The 19394-nt window shown below is 48.5% G+C and overlaps 1 protein-coding gene across 4 annotated transcripts in view; it reads right to left on the reverse strand.

The window, feature by feature from the left end:
- SORBS1 (sorbin and SH3 domain containing 1) overlaps positions 1-19394 on the reverse strand; it is a 274935-nt gene that overhangs the window by 34596 nt on the left and 220945 nt on the right. For 3 of the 4 annotated variants that reach the window (XM_021713460.1, XM_021713459.1, XM_021713458.1), the window contains 4 exons: positions 15870-16042; positions 13106-13191; positions 7460-7627; positions 2214-2260 (listed from right to left, as the gene is read on the reverse strand). In XM_021713460.1, coding sequence (XP_021569135.1) covers positions 2214-2260; positions 7460-7627; positions 13106-13191; positions 15870-16042 — 474 coding nt within the window. Of the gene's footprint in view, positions 1-2213; positions 2261-7459; positions 7628-13105; positions 13192-13894; positions 15365-15869; positions 16043-19394 lie in introns of all 4 variants that reach the window. The other variant, XM_021713457.1, reaches the window with a different exon arrangement.

Here is a 19394-nt window from a genome sequence, read left to right on the forward strand (position 1 = left end):
CTCCAGTCTGGGTGACAGAGTGAGACTCTGACTCAAAAAAAAAAAAAAAAGATACCTAGCATGGTGCCTGCTACAGAGTTAACACTTAGTAAGTGTTAATTCCCTTCCTTTTTAGGAGAACAAAATATAACTTGAAATTTTCTTGAATTAAAAAAAATAACCCAGATATTTTTCTTTTTTGAGTCGGGGTCTCACTCTGTTGCCCAGGCTGGGAGTATGAAGGGAGACCCCAAGCAACCCAGAATTTATTTATTGGAAAATTGTGTATTTATTCTTACATGTTTATTTTATTTATTTATTTTTTTGAGTTGGAGTCTCACTCTGTCGCCCAGGCTGGAGTGCAGTGGCCGCTCCCGGTCGCCGCAGCCTCGGCCTGCTGGGCTCTGGCGATCCTTCCACCTCAGCCTTCCAAGTAGCCGGAATTACAGGCATGTGCTACCACGCCCGGCTGATTTTTTGATTTATTGTAGAGATGAGGTCTCGCTGCCCAGGCGGGTCTCGAACCCGCGGCTTCAGGCAATCCACTCGCCCCGGCCTCCCAAAGGCGCGGGATTACAGGCTGAGCCACCGAGCCCAGCTTTGTTTTTTGTTTTTTTTTAGTTGGAATCTTACTCTGGAGACTGGAACTACAGACACACGCCATCACACCCGGCTAGTTTTTGTGACTTATTACAGAGATGAGGTCTCACCAAGTTGCCCAGGCTAGTCTCGAACCCCCAGGCTCAGGCAATCCTCTCACCCTGGCCTCCCAAAGTGCTGGGATTACAGGCTGAGCCACTGTGCCCAGCCAAAAAAAAAGACTTTTTAATGAAATCTAGGAAAATGTAATGTCACTATGCTATTCAATAAATCTTACTTTGGTCTTTCTCAAAGTAAAAAGGTATCTACTCAATGAAACTGCAAATTAATTGATATATCTCTGTCATCCTCTCTGGTTTAAAAAAAAAAAGGAGAGGGAATAACGTATTTTGAGTAGTGACTTTTGCTGTACAAAATGTTTTACAGGTATTACTGTGGTTTCTCTGCAGGATGGGCATTTCCCCATCTTACAGATGAGGACAACTGAGGGTGGGAGAAGTTGATAACTTGAAGACTCACAGGGACAGTAAGTGGTGTAGTCAGGATTTAAACCCAGGACTTCCCAACTCTAATGTCCAGTCTTTGCAGAGTGTTATGTAGCTGCCTCCAACAGCAACTACCTCCTTTAATGATGAGCTTAAGGACGGAAGTAATACAGACAAACCCAATTGCACCAGTTTGGCACCTAAGTTCTGGACACTATGGCCTGGTCACTCATTTTGTGTTGGAGGATCAGAACCACGGATGGTTAGCCTCTACACAGTGATTCCCAGCATCCGAGGATGGAGAGCTCTCCTTCTCATCACTAGACATGGGGTCCCCCATCTGCAGGACAACAGGGTGGCCCCTGCTCATTGTCTTTTCAGCTGCCAATGAAACACACGACCCATTTAAATCCACAAACAGATACGAAGCAAGCAGGTTTACAGAAGCCTGGTTTTTGGTAGCAATTGCTAAACAATGCTCCATGGAAAACATAAAGGTTTCCTAAGTCACCTATGTTTAGAAAATGCTGGGCTACGTAAGCTAATCAGGTTTCTTCCCTGAAAGACTTCTGGAGCCATTAACATGCCGATGGCAAATATCTACTCAGTGTGGGTGGAAAGTATAGATGGTGTTCAGTGACTCTCAATTCATTCTACAACAGAGCCCTCTTCTCGAGAAACATCTTCTACGGAAGGAACACACTTAGAAAAATGCTAGCCTCCTGTGGGTTCCTACAAGCCTTTAATCTCTTGGGATATCGTAGCAAAATTGGTAAAGTTATCATCCTAAAGACTGGTCTCAAGCCACCACTTATTCAGGCAAACAGAGCCTCTACATAGGGGGAGGCAGGGTGGCACACCTCTGGTGCCAGGCTGCCTCAGTTTGAATCTCAACTCCATCACTTACCAGCCTGAGCAAGTTAACCTCCTAGACCTCGGTTTCTTCATTTGATCAGTGGGGATAATACCACCCACTCCACAGGGTTATAGTGAAGGCCGAATGGGTTCATACATGTAAAGTACTTTGAACAGTGCTTGGTACATTGCAAACTCTATGAAATACTGTTTGTTTCATCATTGTTATTGTTCCAACTCTTCTCTGCAAGCAAACTGCTGTATTTCAAAGGATGTGAAAAAGATGGCACTTACTTTAGTGTCTGAGCTTTAAAGTCATATTTGGCTCTGGCAGGTCTCATCTAAACACAAGAAACAAAGACAAGTTAAAATCAGGATTCACATACAATGAAAAGGATACATTTTCACAAGTTTCTGGAAAGCAAAGCAGAAAAATTTGCTCTAATCAGTTTGTTTTAGTGTAAAAATCTAGGCAAAACTCCAGCGGTCTGACCTTAGTGGAACGCTAGATGGATGTTCAGCCGACTACGTCATGCATGAGACCCCCTAAGGAGAGCCAGATTGGGGGAAGAGATGGTTAGAAAAGCCCCAACGTTGAAGTGCTAGCTCCCCAAAACATGCAGACCATGGCTATTTAAAAAAACCAAAGTCAGTCAGAAGTCCCAAGATGTTCCTTTCTGACTGCCTTATTCTTTAGGGGCATCTACTTGTCTGACTTAAATTATGACCTGCAAGTCGATGAAACTGACTCACTTTTCACGTCATCTACAACTCCACCCATTTCTTTTCTTTTTTTTTTTTTTTTTTTTGAGTTGGAGTCTCACTCTGTCACTCAGACTGGAGTGCAGTGGCCACTCCTGGCCACTGCAGCCTCAACCTGCTGGACTCCAGCGATCCTTCTGCCTCAGCCTTCCAAGTAGCTGGAACTATAGGCACGCACTACCACTCCCGGCTCATTTTTTTGATTTATTGTAGAGACGAGGTCTTACCAAGTTGCCCAGGCGGGTCTCGAACCCGCAGGCTCAGGCCATCCACTTACCTCGGCCTCCCAAAGTGCTGGGATTACAGGCTGAACCACCAAGCCCGGCCAACTCCACCCATTTCTTATGGTCCGTGAGACCCGCCAAAAAGCCAGATAAAGTGAAACTTCCCCTGCTGTTGGGGTAGCTCGCTCCTCCCAGACGTCCAGGCCTGGAAGTAGTCAGCCTCAGCTCCCTTCTCTACTTCTTCATCAAGTCAGTCATTAAGTCACACGGGTCCTCCTTCCTCCCCTCTGCCCCTTGGTCCTTCCACACCCTAGATTCCCAGGTCCGACCTCTAGTTCCTGCAAGCACAAAGCTTCCTTTGACTTGCCATTCTCTTCACGTGAATCTGTCAGGGACACAAATAACATTCCTCAAATTCTTCCTCACCTCCCTTCCTTGCTTTGAAGTTGGCTGCTGCTCTCAACTGCCCTGTAGATCAAATCTCAATTCCTGACCCAGGTTAAGCCTTTGAGTAATTTCTCCCCACTTTTACCTAAACACCTTTCTCTCTAATACACTCTTTGTCACACCTGAGCTCAACACCTTTCTCTGTCTGAAATTTCTTGGTCTCTGATCCCAGCAAGAAGTTCACCTTCACTTATCATATTTATTTGCGTATTTTTCTTCCCTTTCTTTAAAAGCAGTTATCTTAACTCATTTTTAAAAAGAAAGTAAGGGGGATAAGTCATATTTCTGGCCATGAGCACTCAACTTTTTCACCTGCTATGACCTCCTGGTCTAGGAAACAATGTGGAGAAAACAAAACTGCCTATGTCCTCTTCAACAACAGAGGGCATGAATGGAGGGGGGACATGGAACATTCTAGATGAGAAAAAAAGGGTGGCATTTCAAAGCTCCATCAAGCTGAGTTTTAGATTTTAATCCCTCAGTGACATGCTCCATGTTTTGAATACTCCATGGGAATTTTTAAATTCTGCATTTTCATGGTGAAGTTTCCATCTATCTGTACTGCACATATTAGGGGCCAAATAAACGACCACCTTATACTCAAGCTAATGCCACACAATTTCAGTGCTTGCTTTTGTATCTATCTGTGACCAAAGACCATAATTTAACAGTTGTAGGTGAACAAGAAAAGAATGCATGCAGTAGCCGGGCTCAGTGGCTCAGCCCGTAATCCCGCGCCTTTGGGAGGCTGAGATGAGTGGATTGCCTGAGCCCACGGGTTCAAGACCCGACCGGGCAACTTGGCGAGACCTCATCTCTACAATAAAATCAAAAAAAATTAGCCAGGCGTGGTAGCGCGCCCCTGTAGTTCCAGCTACTTGGAAGGCTGAGGCAACTACAGGCGCCTGTAGTTCCAGCTACTTGGAAGGATCGCCGGAGCCCAGCAGGTCGAGGCCCAGCCACTGCACTCGTCTGGGTGACAGAGTGAAACTCCAACTCAAAAAAAAAAAAGAATGCATGCAGGGTTACTGATAAATGACAAGTTCACACGAGAAGGTCAAATGACCACAGATTTCAAGAGAAAAAAGTGGGGGGGGGCTACAAAAGTGGGGGGGCTATTGTGCAGTAGAGCTGCATGGAATTTAAAAAATCTATTCCAAAGCAGCACCATGTTCACATGTAAATGGTAACTGAGTTCAGTCAAAACAATATCACCTAGCAATGAAATCTATACAATTACGTGTGTGGTTTATTATTTAATTTGTAAATGAGCTTGGGTGAGTAATGGGGGCTGCTGAGATTTTTTTTTTTCATTGAAAGTTCTCAAGGTGGAGAAACACTGATTCCACTGAACACTTGAGAATTATGTATGCAAGTCACCTGAGGTCATACAAAGTGGCAGAATCTCCCTCTTTATCTTTCTATACTTCCAGCTCCCCAAGGGCACAGACTGAACCCTTTCTTCCGCCCACAGAATCCCTGGTCATCCAAGTTCTCCTGAATGGGGCGGAAGGGCAAGGACATAGCATGGTGTACCTGGGACACATTGAACTCTACTTTCTCAACTCCATCGGTCACTGCTTCCAGGGGAGCAATTCTCAAAGTGTGGTCCCTCAATGGCATCATCACATCATCTAGGAACTTGTGAGGAATGTACATTCTCAGGCCCCGCTCCGGAATCATAAACTTTGCAGGTGAGATCCAGGGCCTGTTCCTTCACAAGCCCTCCAGGGAATTCCGATGCACTAGCAAGTCTGGGAATCAGTGCTCTGGGAGGGAGGCGGGCTCGTGGAAAGAGAGTTTTGCCTGCCCTGACCATGGTTATTACTGCACACATGTGGCATTTTCTTTTCTCTCTTTTTTTTTTTTGAGTCAGAGTCTCACTCTGTCGCCCAGGCTGGAGTGCAGTGGCACACTCACGGCCACCCCAGTGTTGACCTGCTGGGCTCCAGTGATCCTTCCGCCTCAGCCTTCCAAGTAGCTGGAATTACAGGCATGTGCCACCACACCGGGCTAATTTTTTTGATTTATTGTAGAGATGAGGTCTTGCCAAGTTGCCCAGGCTGGTTTCGAACCCCTGGGCTAAAGCAATCCTCTTGCCTCCGCTTCCCAAAGTGCTGGGATTACAAGCATGAGCCACTGCGCCTGGCCTGCATTGCATTTTCATCTGCATGTGTTATCTATACATGTAAGTGTGCAGCCTTCAGGTGCCTTTGCGTGTTCCTATCTTCTTCTACCTATAAGCACATGGGCCTGTCCACGAGAGCAAACCATCCCCAGAGCCTTCTGGCCAGGGCTGCTGTGCAGAAAAACTGGTGTGCTGAGGGTCCAGTGGCTGTGTCTCCTTGCAACTAAGTTCCACTTGCTAACTTTTGCTTCTTCCCTGTTACTTAAATTTATTTTATTATTATTATTGAGCTAGGGTGGGGACGGGTCTCACTCTGTAGTCCAGGTTGGAGTGCAGTGGCACCATCAAGGCTCACTGCAGCCTCGACCTCCTAGGCTCAGGCGATCCTTCCACCTCGGCTTCCCGAGTAGCTGGGACTACAGGCACACACCACCACCTGGCTAGCTTTTTAAATTTTTGTAGACAGGGTCTTGCTATGTTGTCTAAACTGGTCTTGAATCCCTGGCCTCAAGCAATCCTCTTGCCTTGGCCTCCCAAAGTGCTGGGACTATAGGCGTGAGTCACTGTGCTTGGCCTTTCTCCGTCACTTTAGCGTTTCTTTCCCCTCCTCAGCTTTCCTTCTTTTAATCTGGTTCTCTCTTTTCTCTAGCTCTTCTTCCAGACACCTTCTGTTTCTTAAAAAAATAAAATAAACTGATGAATGTAAATAATGCCCCTACCACTCAAAAGATAGAAACATGAATATTAACCTACTATATTGAAAGATTATAAGACTGGACATACTGTGGGTATCACTGCCTCATTCTGTGCACCTACCCCAAGCCCCAGACACACACACACTTTCCCTAGAGACCATCTTCAGCAGGGCAACTTAAGGGTTACGTGGCAACGCGTTAAACCCTTACGCAAGATGCAGCTTTTGGCCAGTGTGAGAATTTCGACATGCTGACCTCCACGCAGGAGGCCAAGACCCGGATAAAATCACTTCAAAGGTTTGCTCTCCTTCATTCCTTCTGTAACATCAAACTTTTGTAAGCTAAGCTTAGTAACGTCAACATGAGAGAAGCAAATGAAACATCCCTCAGAAAGCTCTCTGGCCCTTTGCAGGTTTATCCTAACTGCAATGTTCTTTGGGCTTCAAAATTCTTCAGGGCCCCACATTTTATCCAATTAACGCATCCACCTGTGAGCAGCAGTATTGTTCTCTGATATTTCTTTCTTTTTTTTGAATTGGAGTCTCAGAGTGCAGCAGCACACTCGTGGCCGCGGCAGCCTCGGACCTGCTGGGCTCCGGTGATCCTTCCACCTCAGCGTTCCAAGTAGCTGGTGCTACAGGCACGCACTGCCATGCCCAGCTAAGTTTTTGATTTATTGTGGAGCCGAGGTCTCACCGAGTTGCCCAGGCTGATCTCGAACCCCAGGACTCAGGCAATCCTCTCGCCTCAGCCTCCCAAAGTGCTGGGATTACAGGTTCGAGCCACCGTGCCTGGCCTGTTCTCTGATATTTCCACTTGCAAGTCACTATATTTTGGGGCCTTTGGAGATGGCGTGGAGTGTGGCTTGCTCCCGTGTGTCCTGTGCATCTCGTTAACCATCTCTTCTGAGGGGAATCGGATGACCACGACGACCGCGCATACGAACTAGCACATGGCTTCTAAGCAGACCTCACAGGCAACACGGGATCATGGGAAACACAGGATGAGGGCCACGGGACTGATGAAGGCAGCCGACGCTCTAAGTCATGCATGAGGGGCGCGCGCCAGCGGACCCCGGGCCCCAGCCAGGCATGCTTGCACAGACAGCACGGGACACACTAGGGGCCAAGTCCATTCACCAGGCACAGAGGAGCCAAAGCAAGCCTAGGGGAAGCCGGGGGACAGAGGCCACCTGGAGAGCTAGACCGGCCTACAGAGGGCGATGCCGAGGGCAGGCAGCTGTGGCTTTGGGCCAAGCAGCAGATCGAGGCGACCAAAACAGACCTCTGACCCAGATTTCCTTTTCGCGGTATCGTCTATATTGAGGAGGTCCCCAAAGCGCTCATTAGTGATAAACTGATGGTGCGTCGGGATGACGCCCGTGTGGCGTCGCGCTGCAATATCGGCCTCTTCTTGCTCACGCTTAAGCCGTCTCTGGTCCGCTAAAAGTTTCTGCCATGAAATTGCATAAAACGGGCAGTGAATCATCTGGTCCACGGCACTGGAAAACTGCCAACAAAAGCCACCAAGGGGGAAGGAGGGCGCCGGGTGGACAGGGAAGAGACTTGAAGGGCCAACCTTTGCAGTCAACTAACCACCATGCTCCCATTGGGACCAGCCCCCTCCCCCGTGCACCATAGGAAGGAGAGGCCCCGGGGAGCTGGGAGGGGGAAGGACAGCTCCCCATGGCTGTGACACAGGCAAACTTTCCCCCGGTCTCTGCCCAAAGCCTCCTGCCTCCTGGCCGCAAAGACCAGGTGAGCCCGGGACACGGCCAGGGTCTTCCCGGGCATACTGGGCTGGCAGTGGGAGACGGGCCGTGCCATCTACACCCCAGAGGCGGGGACATGCTCCCACAGTGTATTCCCATGGCAGGGCCAGGGCTGGCCGCCTCCTCTCGCCCATATCAGGCCTATGAAACCTGCCAAGGGCTTTTGCTATGGAGGGTCTAAGGCAACCAGGCCATTTGTGTGTTTCCTGTGTCTGTTACTCTAATTTGCTCTCCATAGAGTGGGGCCGCCCATTTCAGAAAAGATCACACCCCACCTCCTAGGCTAGCCAACTCTTCCCCTGAGCACAATTTGTAGGAGGCCTTAGGATATGCACTGAAGGTTGTTATGTGGCAGACAGAGAGCATCACTTTCTTTTTCTTTCTTTCTTTGATTTGATTTTTTGAGACAAGGTTTCACATTGTCGCCCAGCAGGAGTGCAGTGGCAGAATCATGGCTTACTGTAGCCTCGACCTCCTGAGTTCAATCACTGACTTTTTAATTGAACTATTTCTTCATTAGGTGAAATGTAGCTTTTAAGGGAATGATATAATAGAAATATAGAAAATAAACTAAAAATAGTAGCTGGGGTTAGAAGAAATATTTTTCTCTATACCAAGAAAAAAGTCAGGCCGGGTTAGGTGGCTCAGCCTGTAATCCCAGCACTTTGGGAGGCCGAGGCAAGTGGAGTGCCTGAGCCCGTGGGTTTAAGACCAACCCGGGCAACTTGGCAAGACCTTGCCTCTACAATAACATACAAAATTAGCTGGGTGTGGTAGCATGCGCCTGAAGTTTCAGTTACTTGGAAGGCTGAGGCGGAAGGATTGCCGGAGCCCAGCAGGTTGATGCTGGGGTGGCCATGAATGTGGCACTGCATTCCAGCCTGGGTGACAGAGTGAGACTCCAACTCAAAAAAAGAAAAAAGTCATCACTGGGCACAGTGGCCCACGTTTATACTCCCAGCACTTTGGGAGGCTGAGGCAAGAGGACTGTCTGAGCTCAGAGGTTCAAGACCAGCCTAAGCAACGTCGGCTTATTGGTAAGACCTCATCTCTACAAGAAATAAAAAATTAGCCAGACACTGTGGTGCATGCCTGTGGTTCTAACTACTTGAAAGGCTGAGGTGGAAGGATGGCCTGAGCCCAGCAGGTTGAGCCTGCAGAGGCTGTGGGCATGCCACTGTACTCCAGCCTGGGCAACAGAGTGAGACTCTGACTCAAAAAAAGAAAAGAAAAGAAAAAAGTCATCTCTTTCTATATTTAAAGGCCTTTAAAAACAATCAGGCCAGCCTCGGTGGCTCAGTCTGTAATCCCAGCAGTTTGGGAGGCTGAGGCGAGTGGATTGCCTGAGCCTGCGGGTTCAAGACCCACCTGGACAACTTGGTGAGACCTCATCTCTACAATAAATAAAAAACTAGCCGAGCGTGGTAGTGCGCGCCTGTATTTCTGGCTATTTGGAAGGCTGAGGCAGAAGGATCGCCGGAGCCCAGCAGGTCGAGGCTGCAGTGGCTGGGAGCGTGCCACTGCACTCCAGTCTGGGCGACAGAATGAGACTCCAACTCAAAGGAAAAAAAAACCCCAAAACAATCAAATAATGTTGCTTTTTACGAAATGCCCTCATCGCCTGTTGAAACAATCCTAAGGAACAGAATTTTAATGTGTTTTCTAATACTGTAGCAATCTTACATTCTAGGGGTTAACTTTCCTTGTGGCAAAGCATTAATTAGAACTGATAATTCTTAGTATGCTCAATAAAATGCTCGTCTTCTGTCAGCAGGCAATTAAATGCCTTGTGTGACATCAAGTCCCAGGATGGTGGGCCTGATTTTTCTGCAGAGTCTACAAATAATGAAGTGACAACTTATCAGATGCGGGATGTCCAGTGCTGAGGTAAGTTGTAAAGATTAAATGAGAAAAAGCATGAGCAAGTCCTTTGCAAAGCCCCGTGCTATGGAAAAAGCACCAGCCCAGGTCTCTTTCTAGCTCTGACATTGGCATAGGCTAACTGCCGTGTGGTCCTGCAAGCCATGACCTCACTGTGGTCCTTTCCTGGACTCAACGTCGGGGTTAGCTAGAAGATCACTAATGTTCCTGGCAGGACTGACATGTTCTCACGATCTGAACTTCCGTTATCATCCATGTTCGTGATAAAGCATTTACATAGGAAAGTACTAGACAGACCCGTCCCCTTCTCCTTTCCCCCATGAGCTGGGAAGTGTGAGCTCTTTCTGTAGCAACAGAATAGACAGATGTTTCTATCGGCTACGGTCTGCTAAAAGTTTCTGCCATGAAATTGCATAAAATGGGCAGCCCTTGTGCAATATCCCTGGTGTCCTGGTCAGGGTTACACATCATCAGTGGACGCGCACATTGGCTGGAGTGCAGCTCCCAACCCAACCTTGAATCCAACCTCAGTAAATCCATCAGGCCTGTCGTCTGACATCAGCCAAAAACCATGGATAAAGACACATAACTTTTAAGGATCTATGAGCCAGGGTTATTCAGGAAACAAACTGTTGCATACCTTCTGTATATAGCTTTTTTTTTTTTTGAGTTGGAGTCTCACTCTGTTACCCAGGCTGGAGGGCAGTGGCATGCTTCCAGCCACCGCAGTCTCGACCTGTTTGGCTCCGGTGATCCTTCCACCTGAGCCCTCCAAGTAGCCAAACTACAGGCATGTGCTACCATGCCCGGCTAAATTTTTTTAAAAATTTATTGTAGAGATGAGGTCTCGCGAAGTTGCCCAGGGGGGTCTTGAACTCATGGGCTCAGGCAATCCTCTCGCCTCGGCCTCCCAAAGTGCTGGGATTATAGGCTGAGCCACAGAGCCTGGCCCGTATGCAACTTTTATTTATTTATTTATTTATTTTTGAGTTGGAGTCTCACTCTGTCGCCCAGACTGGAGTGCAGTGGCCGCTCCCGGCCACCGCAGCCTCGACCTGCTGGGCTCTGGCGATCCTTCCGCCTCAGCCTTCCGAGTAGCCAGAATTACAGGTGCGCGCTATCATGCCTGGCTAATTTTTGATTTATTGTAGAGATGCGGTCTCGCTGCCCAGGCGGGTCTCGAACCCGCGGGCTCAGGCAATCCACTCACCTCAGCCTCCCAAAGGCGTGGGATTACAGGCTGAGCCACTGAGCCCGGCTCCGTATGCAACTTTTAATGGATCAACTGCTGAACCAGATAAGTAAAATGAGTGCTCTGTATGGTAGGCAAGAATTTTCCCACAAAACCTTCCATGTTGGATATTAGAGTTTATGTATGCATTTTTTCTTTCTTTCGGTTTTCTTTTTCTTTTTTTTTTAAGTTGGAGTCTCACTCAGTCGCCCAGACTGGAGTGTAGTGGCCGCTCCCAGCCACCGCAGCCTCGACCTGCTGGGCTCCGGCGATCCTTCCGCCTCAGCCTTCCGAGTAGCCAGAATTACAGGCATGCGCTACCACGCCCGGCTGATTTTTTGATTTATTGTAGAGATGAGGTCTCGCTGCCCAGGCGGGTCTCGAACCTGCGGGCTCAGGCAATCCACTCACCTCAGCCTCCCAAAGGCGTGGGATTACAGGCTGAGCCACCGAGCCCGGCTTCTTTCAGTTTTCTTAGTGACAGGGTCTAGCTCTGTTACCTAGGCTGGAATATAGTGGGACCGTCCTAGCTTACTGCAGCCTCAAACTTCTGGGCCCAAGCGATCCTCCTGCCTGAGCCTCTCAAGTAGCTGTGACTGCAAGGCATCACCACCATGCCAGGCTAATTTTTAAACTTTTTTTTTGGTAGAGACAAAAAAAAAAAAAATTATGTCGCCCAGGATGATCTCAAACTCCCAGGCTCAAGTGATCCTGTCTCAGCCTCTCAAAGTGCTGGGATTACAGGCGAGAGCCACTGCACCCAGCTAGGGTTTATATTATTAAAATAAAATTTCATCTCCCTTCACCACAGCAGCCCAGGCCTACATACACGGGAATCTTTTATCTTGTTGACAGGAAATACTTAACAAAGACCTAGAGAAATGAATCCGTTCTGTGGCCTCACTGTCGTGAGTTATTGCCAACACTAACTGAACATGCTATACTTCCTTGTTTCTTTCCAGGGACAGGTGCAAGGGTGTTACTGAACATGTTCAATTGAGACCAGAGATGGGGACAGGCATGGTGGTTTCTTTTTTGTCTTTTATCCCACCATCTGGCAGCAATGATTACTATCACCTGGCTCTTCCCAACTTCAGCCTTACCCTAAATCCTCAAGGAAACTCCACCCAAACCCTGGAGCCACTCAACAATAAAGAACAACAGAGATGCACACTTGAACACCCTCCCCCAAGTCACCGGCTCAAGGCGATTCTTCCAGCTCTCACTTCATGACAGGAAAATGGGCATTGGAGCTTGCTTAATCAAGAGGACCCCTTTGCTTGGGAAGGTAAGGAAACACAGAAAACGTGCCTCATAACAACCCTTCGCCACAGTGAAAGCTTGTGGTTTTTCCCATTTGGCTGCAATGTAGAACTACCACTTCCTAAATCCCTGAGAGAGAGGTTCTTTCCCAGGTCTGCCAGTCATACCACGGCAGGGCAGACATTTCAGTAGCTGCAAGAAAATACCCATATTTGGAAATTCTTGGCTGATTGCACCAATGTTGACCGGGGGTATCTGCCTTCTTCTAGTTGAGGCAACAAATTGTTTTATAAAATGTATCATGGTCATTACCATTCTTCATTTTCCTCTTTTTCCTACTGCATCCTTTCCAGTTTGAACAATGCTTTGTGCCAACGCACGGTTGGGCAGTATTGGAGAAATATGTGGGGTGGATATTCTTAGAGAACAGCAAGGAGGGGAAGTGGGTTGAGAAGGCAGGTCAGAGAGAAAAAATTCCCGCTTCTAGCTTACGGAGCATTAAACGCAGCTGTGGGCAACCTCTTTCTGTACCTCCCACACAGCAGCGCCAGCTGGATGTGGCATTTATAACCTAGTGCCCATGGGTAAATCAGTCCTTTTGGAAAAGCAGGACTAAATAAGAGCAGTGACTGAGCCTGTGTCACATGAAAAGTCACCTGTGAAAGCCTCAGTCTCTGCTTCCAATTGCTAGGCCATGCCACCTCTCTGACAGGTATCTAGGATGTGTACTCCTTTCATACTTTTTTCCAAGCAAGAGGCAGGAGATTTAAAAGATGGGCTTTACCTCTTTATCATCATGGCGCCTTCGAATAAATTCTTCTGTGGATTCCAAGTAATCGGCCGGTATAAAATGTCTTGGTGATTCTGAATCTTCAAAACAACAAAGTAGAGTTAAACACAGGCTATGACTTAGTGGGAAACCAGGTTGGGAGACTATTTCACCTTTTATCTAATATAAATAACAAGTTTTCAGAGTCGGTGTTGATTCATAATCAATCATCCAATTCTGAAGGCAAACCACCCACATCTCCCCTGCTTTTTGGATTTACCTGTGAACTGGTTTAATACAAAGAAAACTCATCACAAGGCAAAAGGTGAGGCAAAAGAGAGGAATTTCTTTGAAAAGTGTTCCTACAAAGAGGCGTGCAGGACCTTGTAGGGACAAACCGTACACTCTTAACACTTATACACACACACACACACACACACACACACACACACACACACACACACACACGGCCACTGAGAGAGGCTGCCTCTCAAAAACCCAGGGGTGATTTGGGGACCGGTACAAACAGCAGGGGGTTCAGGAGTTCCAATGAACAAATTTCTCAGATGAGCTAAACGGCCAATTTTTCTTTCGAAACACAGTTTGGTGGTTAGTCTCCATGATATGGGGGTTTTGTTTTTGAAGAAGTGCAGCCACTACGAGCCATGATTAATTGCCAAGCAAAACAAACAGAAAACAAAGGACAGACCAGAAAATGAGCACGGAGCACACGGGAGAAAGGGATAGAGCAAGCAAAGAGAGAGAGATGGGGAGGTGAGACCAGGCAAATACACAAAATGCCACCTCCGTGGGACGGTGCCAGTTCACTTTGCGGGTTGTTGTTCCCGTCCAGGCCGTGGTCTGAGTGTGACATGGAATTCCCATTATTAATGGCCCCGGGGCAGGCCTCCGGGGCTGCGGGTCTCTCCTGAGGGTGCTCTGAGCTACGGCTAAGCCTGGCCATGGTGTGTCGGGACGACAGGCGTGCGGGGACCGCGGGCTTCCCCCCGGAGGGGGGCTGGTCTTGAGGGGACACGCGGGGGAGGTCTGGCTTTGGGCCTGGTGGGAGGCCTGAGGGATCCCCAGGGCAAGGCTGCCTGGGGTGGTGCTGGAGGGGCTTTTTCAACCGAAAGGGGAGGGGGCTCATCAGGTAGATATTCCTGAGGAGCGCGCTCTTGTCCCCTCTGGAGTCCAGGCGCCAGTCGGACTGGCGGGGGGTCTGCTGCTGCTCGTGCTTCCGGATGGTGGTGAAGCGGGTATATGAGGCCGGGCAGGTGCCCTTGCACTTGTTGAGGCGATGTTTGGGGAAGTCTCCGTGCACGCTGCCACCGCTGCCCTCTCTGCTGTCGTTGGAGACGCTGGAACAGTGGTCCAGCTCGTCGGAGCAGGTGGAGAGGGGCTCAGAAGGCCCCAGGCCCCTGAAGCCCAAGCTGTGGTCCGCCATGTTGCTACACGTCGGGGAGGCATAGACCTCACCGGAGCTCAGCCCGTCCAGCTCCTTGGGACGGAGCTTGGTGGACTCCAGGAGGGACTCGGCCGAGCGGGCTGAGGTCAGGACACCCCGGGACAGCACAGGCGTGGGGGACTTGCTCAGCCGGCCGGACAGGTCCAGGGACGGCATGGACCGGGATCGCTGAATCAGCTGCTCGAAGGCGGTGATGCGGGAGGACACGGTGTGCTTGGGGATGTGGTCCGAGCCCTCCTGGCTGGGGCCCAGCTCGCCCCTGGCCAAGGCCAGGCCGCTCCTCTCAAAGTGGGAGGCGAGATCCCGGACGCTGGAGGAGGAGATGGAGCCCAGGAAGAGGCCGGCTCGGTTGATCTGGTGCATGTCCCGGTAGAACATGGTGAATTGCATCCCGGCCTTTCTCGAGAGGGGGCAGGGCCTCCTGGCGCTGGTGCTGTACTCCTGCAGGCTCATGGTGCTGCTGGACTTGCTGTCGCAGTCCCGCCGGGAGCGCATGAGAAGGTTCTCGATGCTGCCCCCCACCTGGAGGGGGAGGCCTCTTTTGGAATCGTTCAAAGCAACACAGAGGTTCTCGCAGCTCTGAGCCTTCTCTGAGGGCAACAGCACACTCTTCTGTTCCTGCAGAAGGGCGCTGGGAGCAGAGAGCCTGGGTTTGAATTTGGAAGGAAGGATTTCCGAAATGCAGGCTTTCGCGGCGGACAGGGGCTTCTTGTGCTTACACACGGGGCCTAACGCATGGCTAGTGTTAAACGTTCGGCTATGAACTGAAGATGAAGAAATCATGTGAGCATTCCCACCTTTACGATCCACTGGTAAGCATGCAGAATAAAATAAACAGACCCATTAGGTTAAAGCTGAAAGCTGCTAAAAAAAAAAAAAAGGAAAGAAAAAAAAGAAAAAGGAGAGGTAACATGCTTATTGGTCATAAGGGCTTTTTAAAAATCTCCAGTCGACGTCCGGAAGCAAAATAATCTGTGCTGCAAAGCAGGTGCAAAGATGCAATAAAAAAAAATGGCCACCCTGCTAGAGTTAGGAACAGCTAAAGCTCAGCTACTTTCTAAGAAAAGGGAGTAAGAACAAAAGAGAGAGAGAGAGAGAGATGCTTCAGGGATCACAAGGTTGGGGGTTCAAAGGAAGGGGAACTAGTAAAACCTGAAAGAAAAATGGCCGGTGAGAAAATAGGAAAATAGGGGAGGAAACCCCAGAGGGCTCAGATGCCTGGAAGTGGGCAAGGCAGGGCTCATCCTGGCGGCAGGAGGTTCTCGGTGACTGGGATGGGAGACGGCCACCTGGAGCCTTCACCCGCTGAGTTACCTTTCGTAGAAGCAGAGCTGGACGGTCGCTTGAGCCCACTCAGGCCCTGAAGAGGGATGTCGCCACCTTCTAAGACACTTTTATAAATCTGCCTCTCATTCTCCAAGCTAGCGAGTTCCCCAGGAGCCCCTTCTGATTCCCTCTTCACTGCGTGGAAGTTGGAAGAATATATACTAGGAACAAGATAGTTTTTAAAAGAAAAGAGAGAAAAGGAAAAAAAAAAACAAAGATCAGAATAGGAGTTAGCACTTTTAACATCTTTCTCAAAAGCAAGAAAGATTAGATTAGATTTCTTGCTAAGGACAAGAAATACACTCCCCAGCATCCTAATCTTTTTTTTTTTTTGAGTTGGGGTCTCACTCTGTTGCCCAGGCTAGAGTGCAGTGGCATGATCATGACTCAAGCAGCCTCCAATTCATGGGCTCAGGCAATCCTCCTACCTGTCTCCCAGGTAGCTGGGACTAAAGGTGTGTACCGCCAAGACTGGTTAACTTTTGGGGGGTTTTTTGTTTTGTTTTGTTTTGTTTTTAAGAGAAGAAGTCCTGCTATGTTGCCCAGGTTGGTCTCAAACTCTTGGGCTCAGGCAATTTTTCCACCTCAGCTTGCTAAAGTGCTGGGTTTACAGGCCTGAGTCACTGTGCCCAGTCTAAGCTGTCCTTTCTAAAGAGCATTCTTGTTTAGCCACAGATATCTGTAGAAAAGACAGGACCAAGGGGACTTGAATGTTTAGGAAGCTTATCTAAAGAGCAAAGCACTCTAATTGAGATGGCTGCATTTGCGCTTTAAAAGAATCATTCTAACCGGGCTTGGTGGCTCAGCCTGTAATCCCGCACCTTTGGGAGGCTGAGGTGAGTGGATTGCCTGAGCCCGCAGGTTCGAGACCTACCTGGGCAGCGAGACCTCATCTCTACAATAAATCAAAAAATCAGCCGGGCGTGGTAGCGCGCGCCTGTAATTCCGGCTACTTGGAAGGCTGAGGCGGAAGGATCGCCGGAGTCCAGTGGGTCGAGGCCGCGTTGACCGGGAGCGGCCACTGCACTCCAGTCTGGGCGACGGAGTGAGAAATTGCAACTCAAAAAAAAAAAGAATAATTCTGTGAAACACTACCCAGGGAGAGAGGGCTAGAATAAGGTTGGGGGTGGGGAGGGGCGGGGAGAAGGATGGAGGGGGAAGTGGCTGCACACAAGATGGCGCAGTCGAGGCAGGAGAGAGCCCCAGGGGGGGAATGCGGCCAGCCAGCATTGGTGACTTCAAGTCCACCACTCGGATAGTTTTTCTGGATTATTCTTCATATGCACTTTGGCTGATGGAATATTAAAACCAGCAATGAAAAGGGGAGGCCCAACTGTCTGGGGTCTCCAGAAAAATCAGCGACCAAATAAAACTGGAACCCGGGATTCCATGTGCTCTTATGACCACGGTCAATTTTATGCTTACTTCTTCCAAAGTCTGTGTTCACGACCTCATGACAGATTATGAGCACAAATGATTGCTCATTTATAGCCTTCGTTTCTTTTTATCTAGTTAAAAATCCAAGTATTTTTGCAAGTTACCACAGATTCTTTTTGGAATGAGGTGGGGCATAGAAAAAATTTTCAGAGTACTTACTCACTGGGTTCCTCCCTTCCCCAATCCCACTTTTCTTTGTCCTCACTGACTCACACACACACACACACACACACACACACACACACACACACACACACACAATCTTTCTCTTCTTAAAATAAATAAATGACTCCACAAAAGTACATAGGCTTCCACTAGTACCAAACTTAGCTTACTAGGATCAATACAGATTTTTCAGCTCCGAAGACCCCCAGTTAAATGGAATCTTTTAATCTCAATCATTTACTATGAATGTTATCTAATATATAGAACAGTGTAAAGGATTATATGAGTAATCACCATATCGCCTCAATTCTACAAGCCACATGAGCTACATTTGTTTTATCACACATCCATCCAGCTATATTTCCCTCTACTTATCCATCAATGATGGGGCTTCTTTTACATTCCAAAAAGCTGGCCTTTCCTCCTGTGCATAAACACAGGCTCTGAGTCCCCAGGGTCACAGATAATGACAGCAGTAACAACTCTCCACACCACCTGGTGAGGCGTCCTACGTGGGGGACACTGTGCTAAGTGCCTGCTAAGTGTTCTCTCTTCCTTACAAACGATCTTACTTCGCCATCTTTCAGATGAGGAGATGAGGCATTGAGAGATTCAGTGACTTGTCAAGGCAGGCGGGTGAGCAGAGGGGCAGGCTGGAACCTGAACCCCACGGTCAGAGATTTAAGAGATAGTATTGTCAGTCGCTGTCTTAAGCATAACACTTCCCTACAACCGAGGCGGTAGCTTGCACACTACAGGAGCCAGAGGAAGCTCAAGAAAGCTCCATTTCAAGAAAAAGGAACACTTCTACACTGCTGGTGGGAATGCAAATTTGTGCAACCTCTTTGGAAGACAGTGTGGCGACTTCTGAAAGAACTGGAAATTGACCTTCCATATGACCCAGCAATCTCCCTATTGGGAATATACCCCGAAGAAATCAAGACATCCTACCAAAAAAGATACCTGCACATGCATGTTTGTCGCAGCTCTATTCACAATAGCAAAAAATGGAACCAACCATACTGCCCATCAAAGCTTGACTGGATAAAAAAAATGTGGTGCGTATACACAATGGAATATTACACAGCCATAAAGAAGGACAAACAAATGAACTTTGCAGCAACTTGGATGGATTTAGAGTCAATTATACTCAGTGATCTATCACAGAAACAAAGAACAGAGTACCATATGTTCTCACTCCTAAGCGGACTTTGAACAAGTATCATAACACTATCAGAAAGGGATTGGCAGTGGTGGGAAATTGCCAGGGGAGGGGGTGTGGGATTGGCAGTTGAGAGAAACTGCCAGGGGAGGGAGGGGCACACCTCATCAACAATGGTCCCTGCACAGTGAACATTTGTATACCTAACCCTGAACTGTATGCCACACCTTTAAAATTAAAAATCCATTAACAAAAAAAAATTTTCCTTTTCTAAATTTCTTGTTCATGGCCCACCCCTCCCTTTGATTGCATGTTCCGATTTTGTTCCTCAGTTGAACCCTGTGTTTCCTTTTTTGTGTATCACCTCAACAGAAAAAAACGTTCATATGTAGATGCCCTCTATCCTCACACACCACAGCTGTGGTGACTGAGGTCATTTTGTGAAGGGCATGGCCTCTAAAGACCTGTCCACCTTGGTTGGGGGCTACCACACCTCCTTGGGCCTGAGACGGTATTAAACTAACTTTGACCTGAGGCTGCCTCCACAGTCTGGGTTCCTATTCTCCAGCAACCTAACTCAAGAGTATATTCTTGGCCGGGCTCGGTGGCTCAGCCTGTAATCTCAGCACTTTGGGAGGCTGAGGCAAGTGGACTGCCTGAGCCCGCGGTTTCGAGACCAGGCCGGGCAACTTGGCAAGACCTCAGCTCCACAGTAAATGAAAAATTAGCCAGGTATGGTAGCACGCGCC

This window comes from Carlito syrichta, unplaced genomic scaffold, assembly GCF_000164805.1.
Source record: "Carlito syrichta isolate Samal-C Ts95f unplaced genomic scaffold, Tarsius_syrichta-2.0.1 Scaffold304557, whole genome shotgun sequence".
NCBI lineage: Eukaryota > Metazoa > Chordata > Mammalia > Primates > Tarsiidae > Carlito > Carlito syrichta.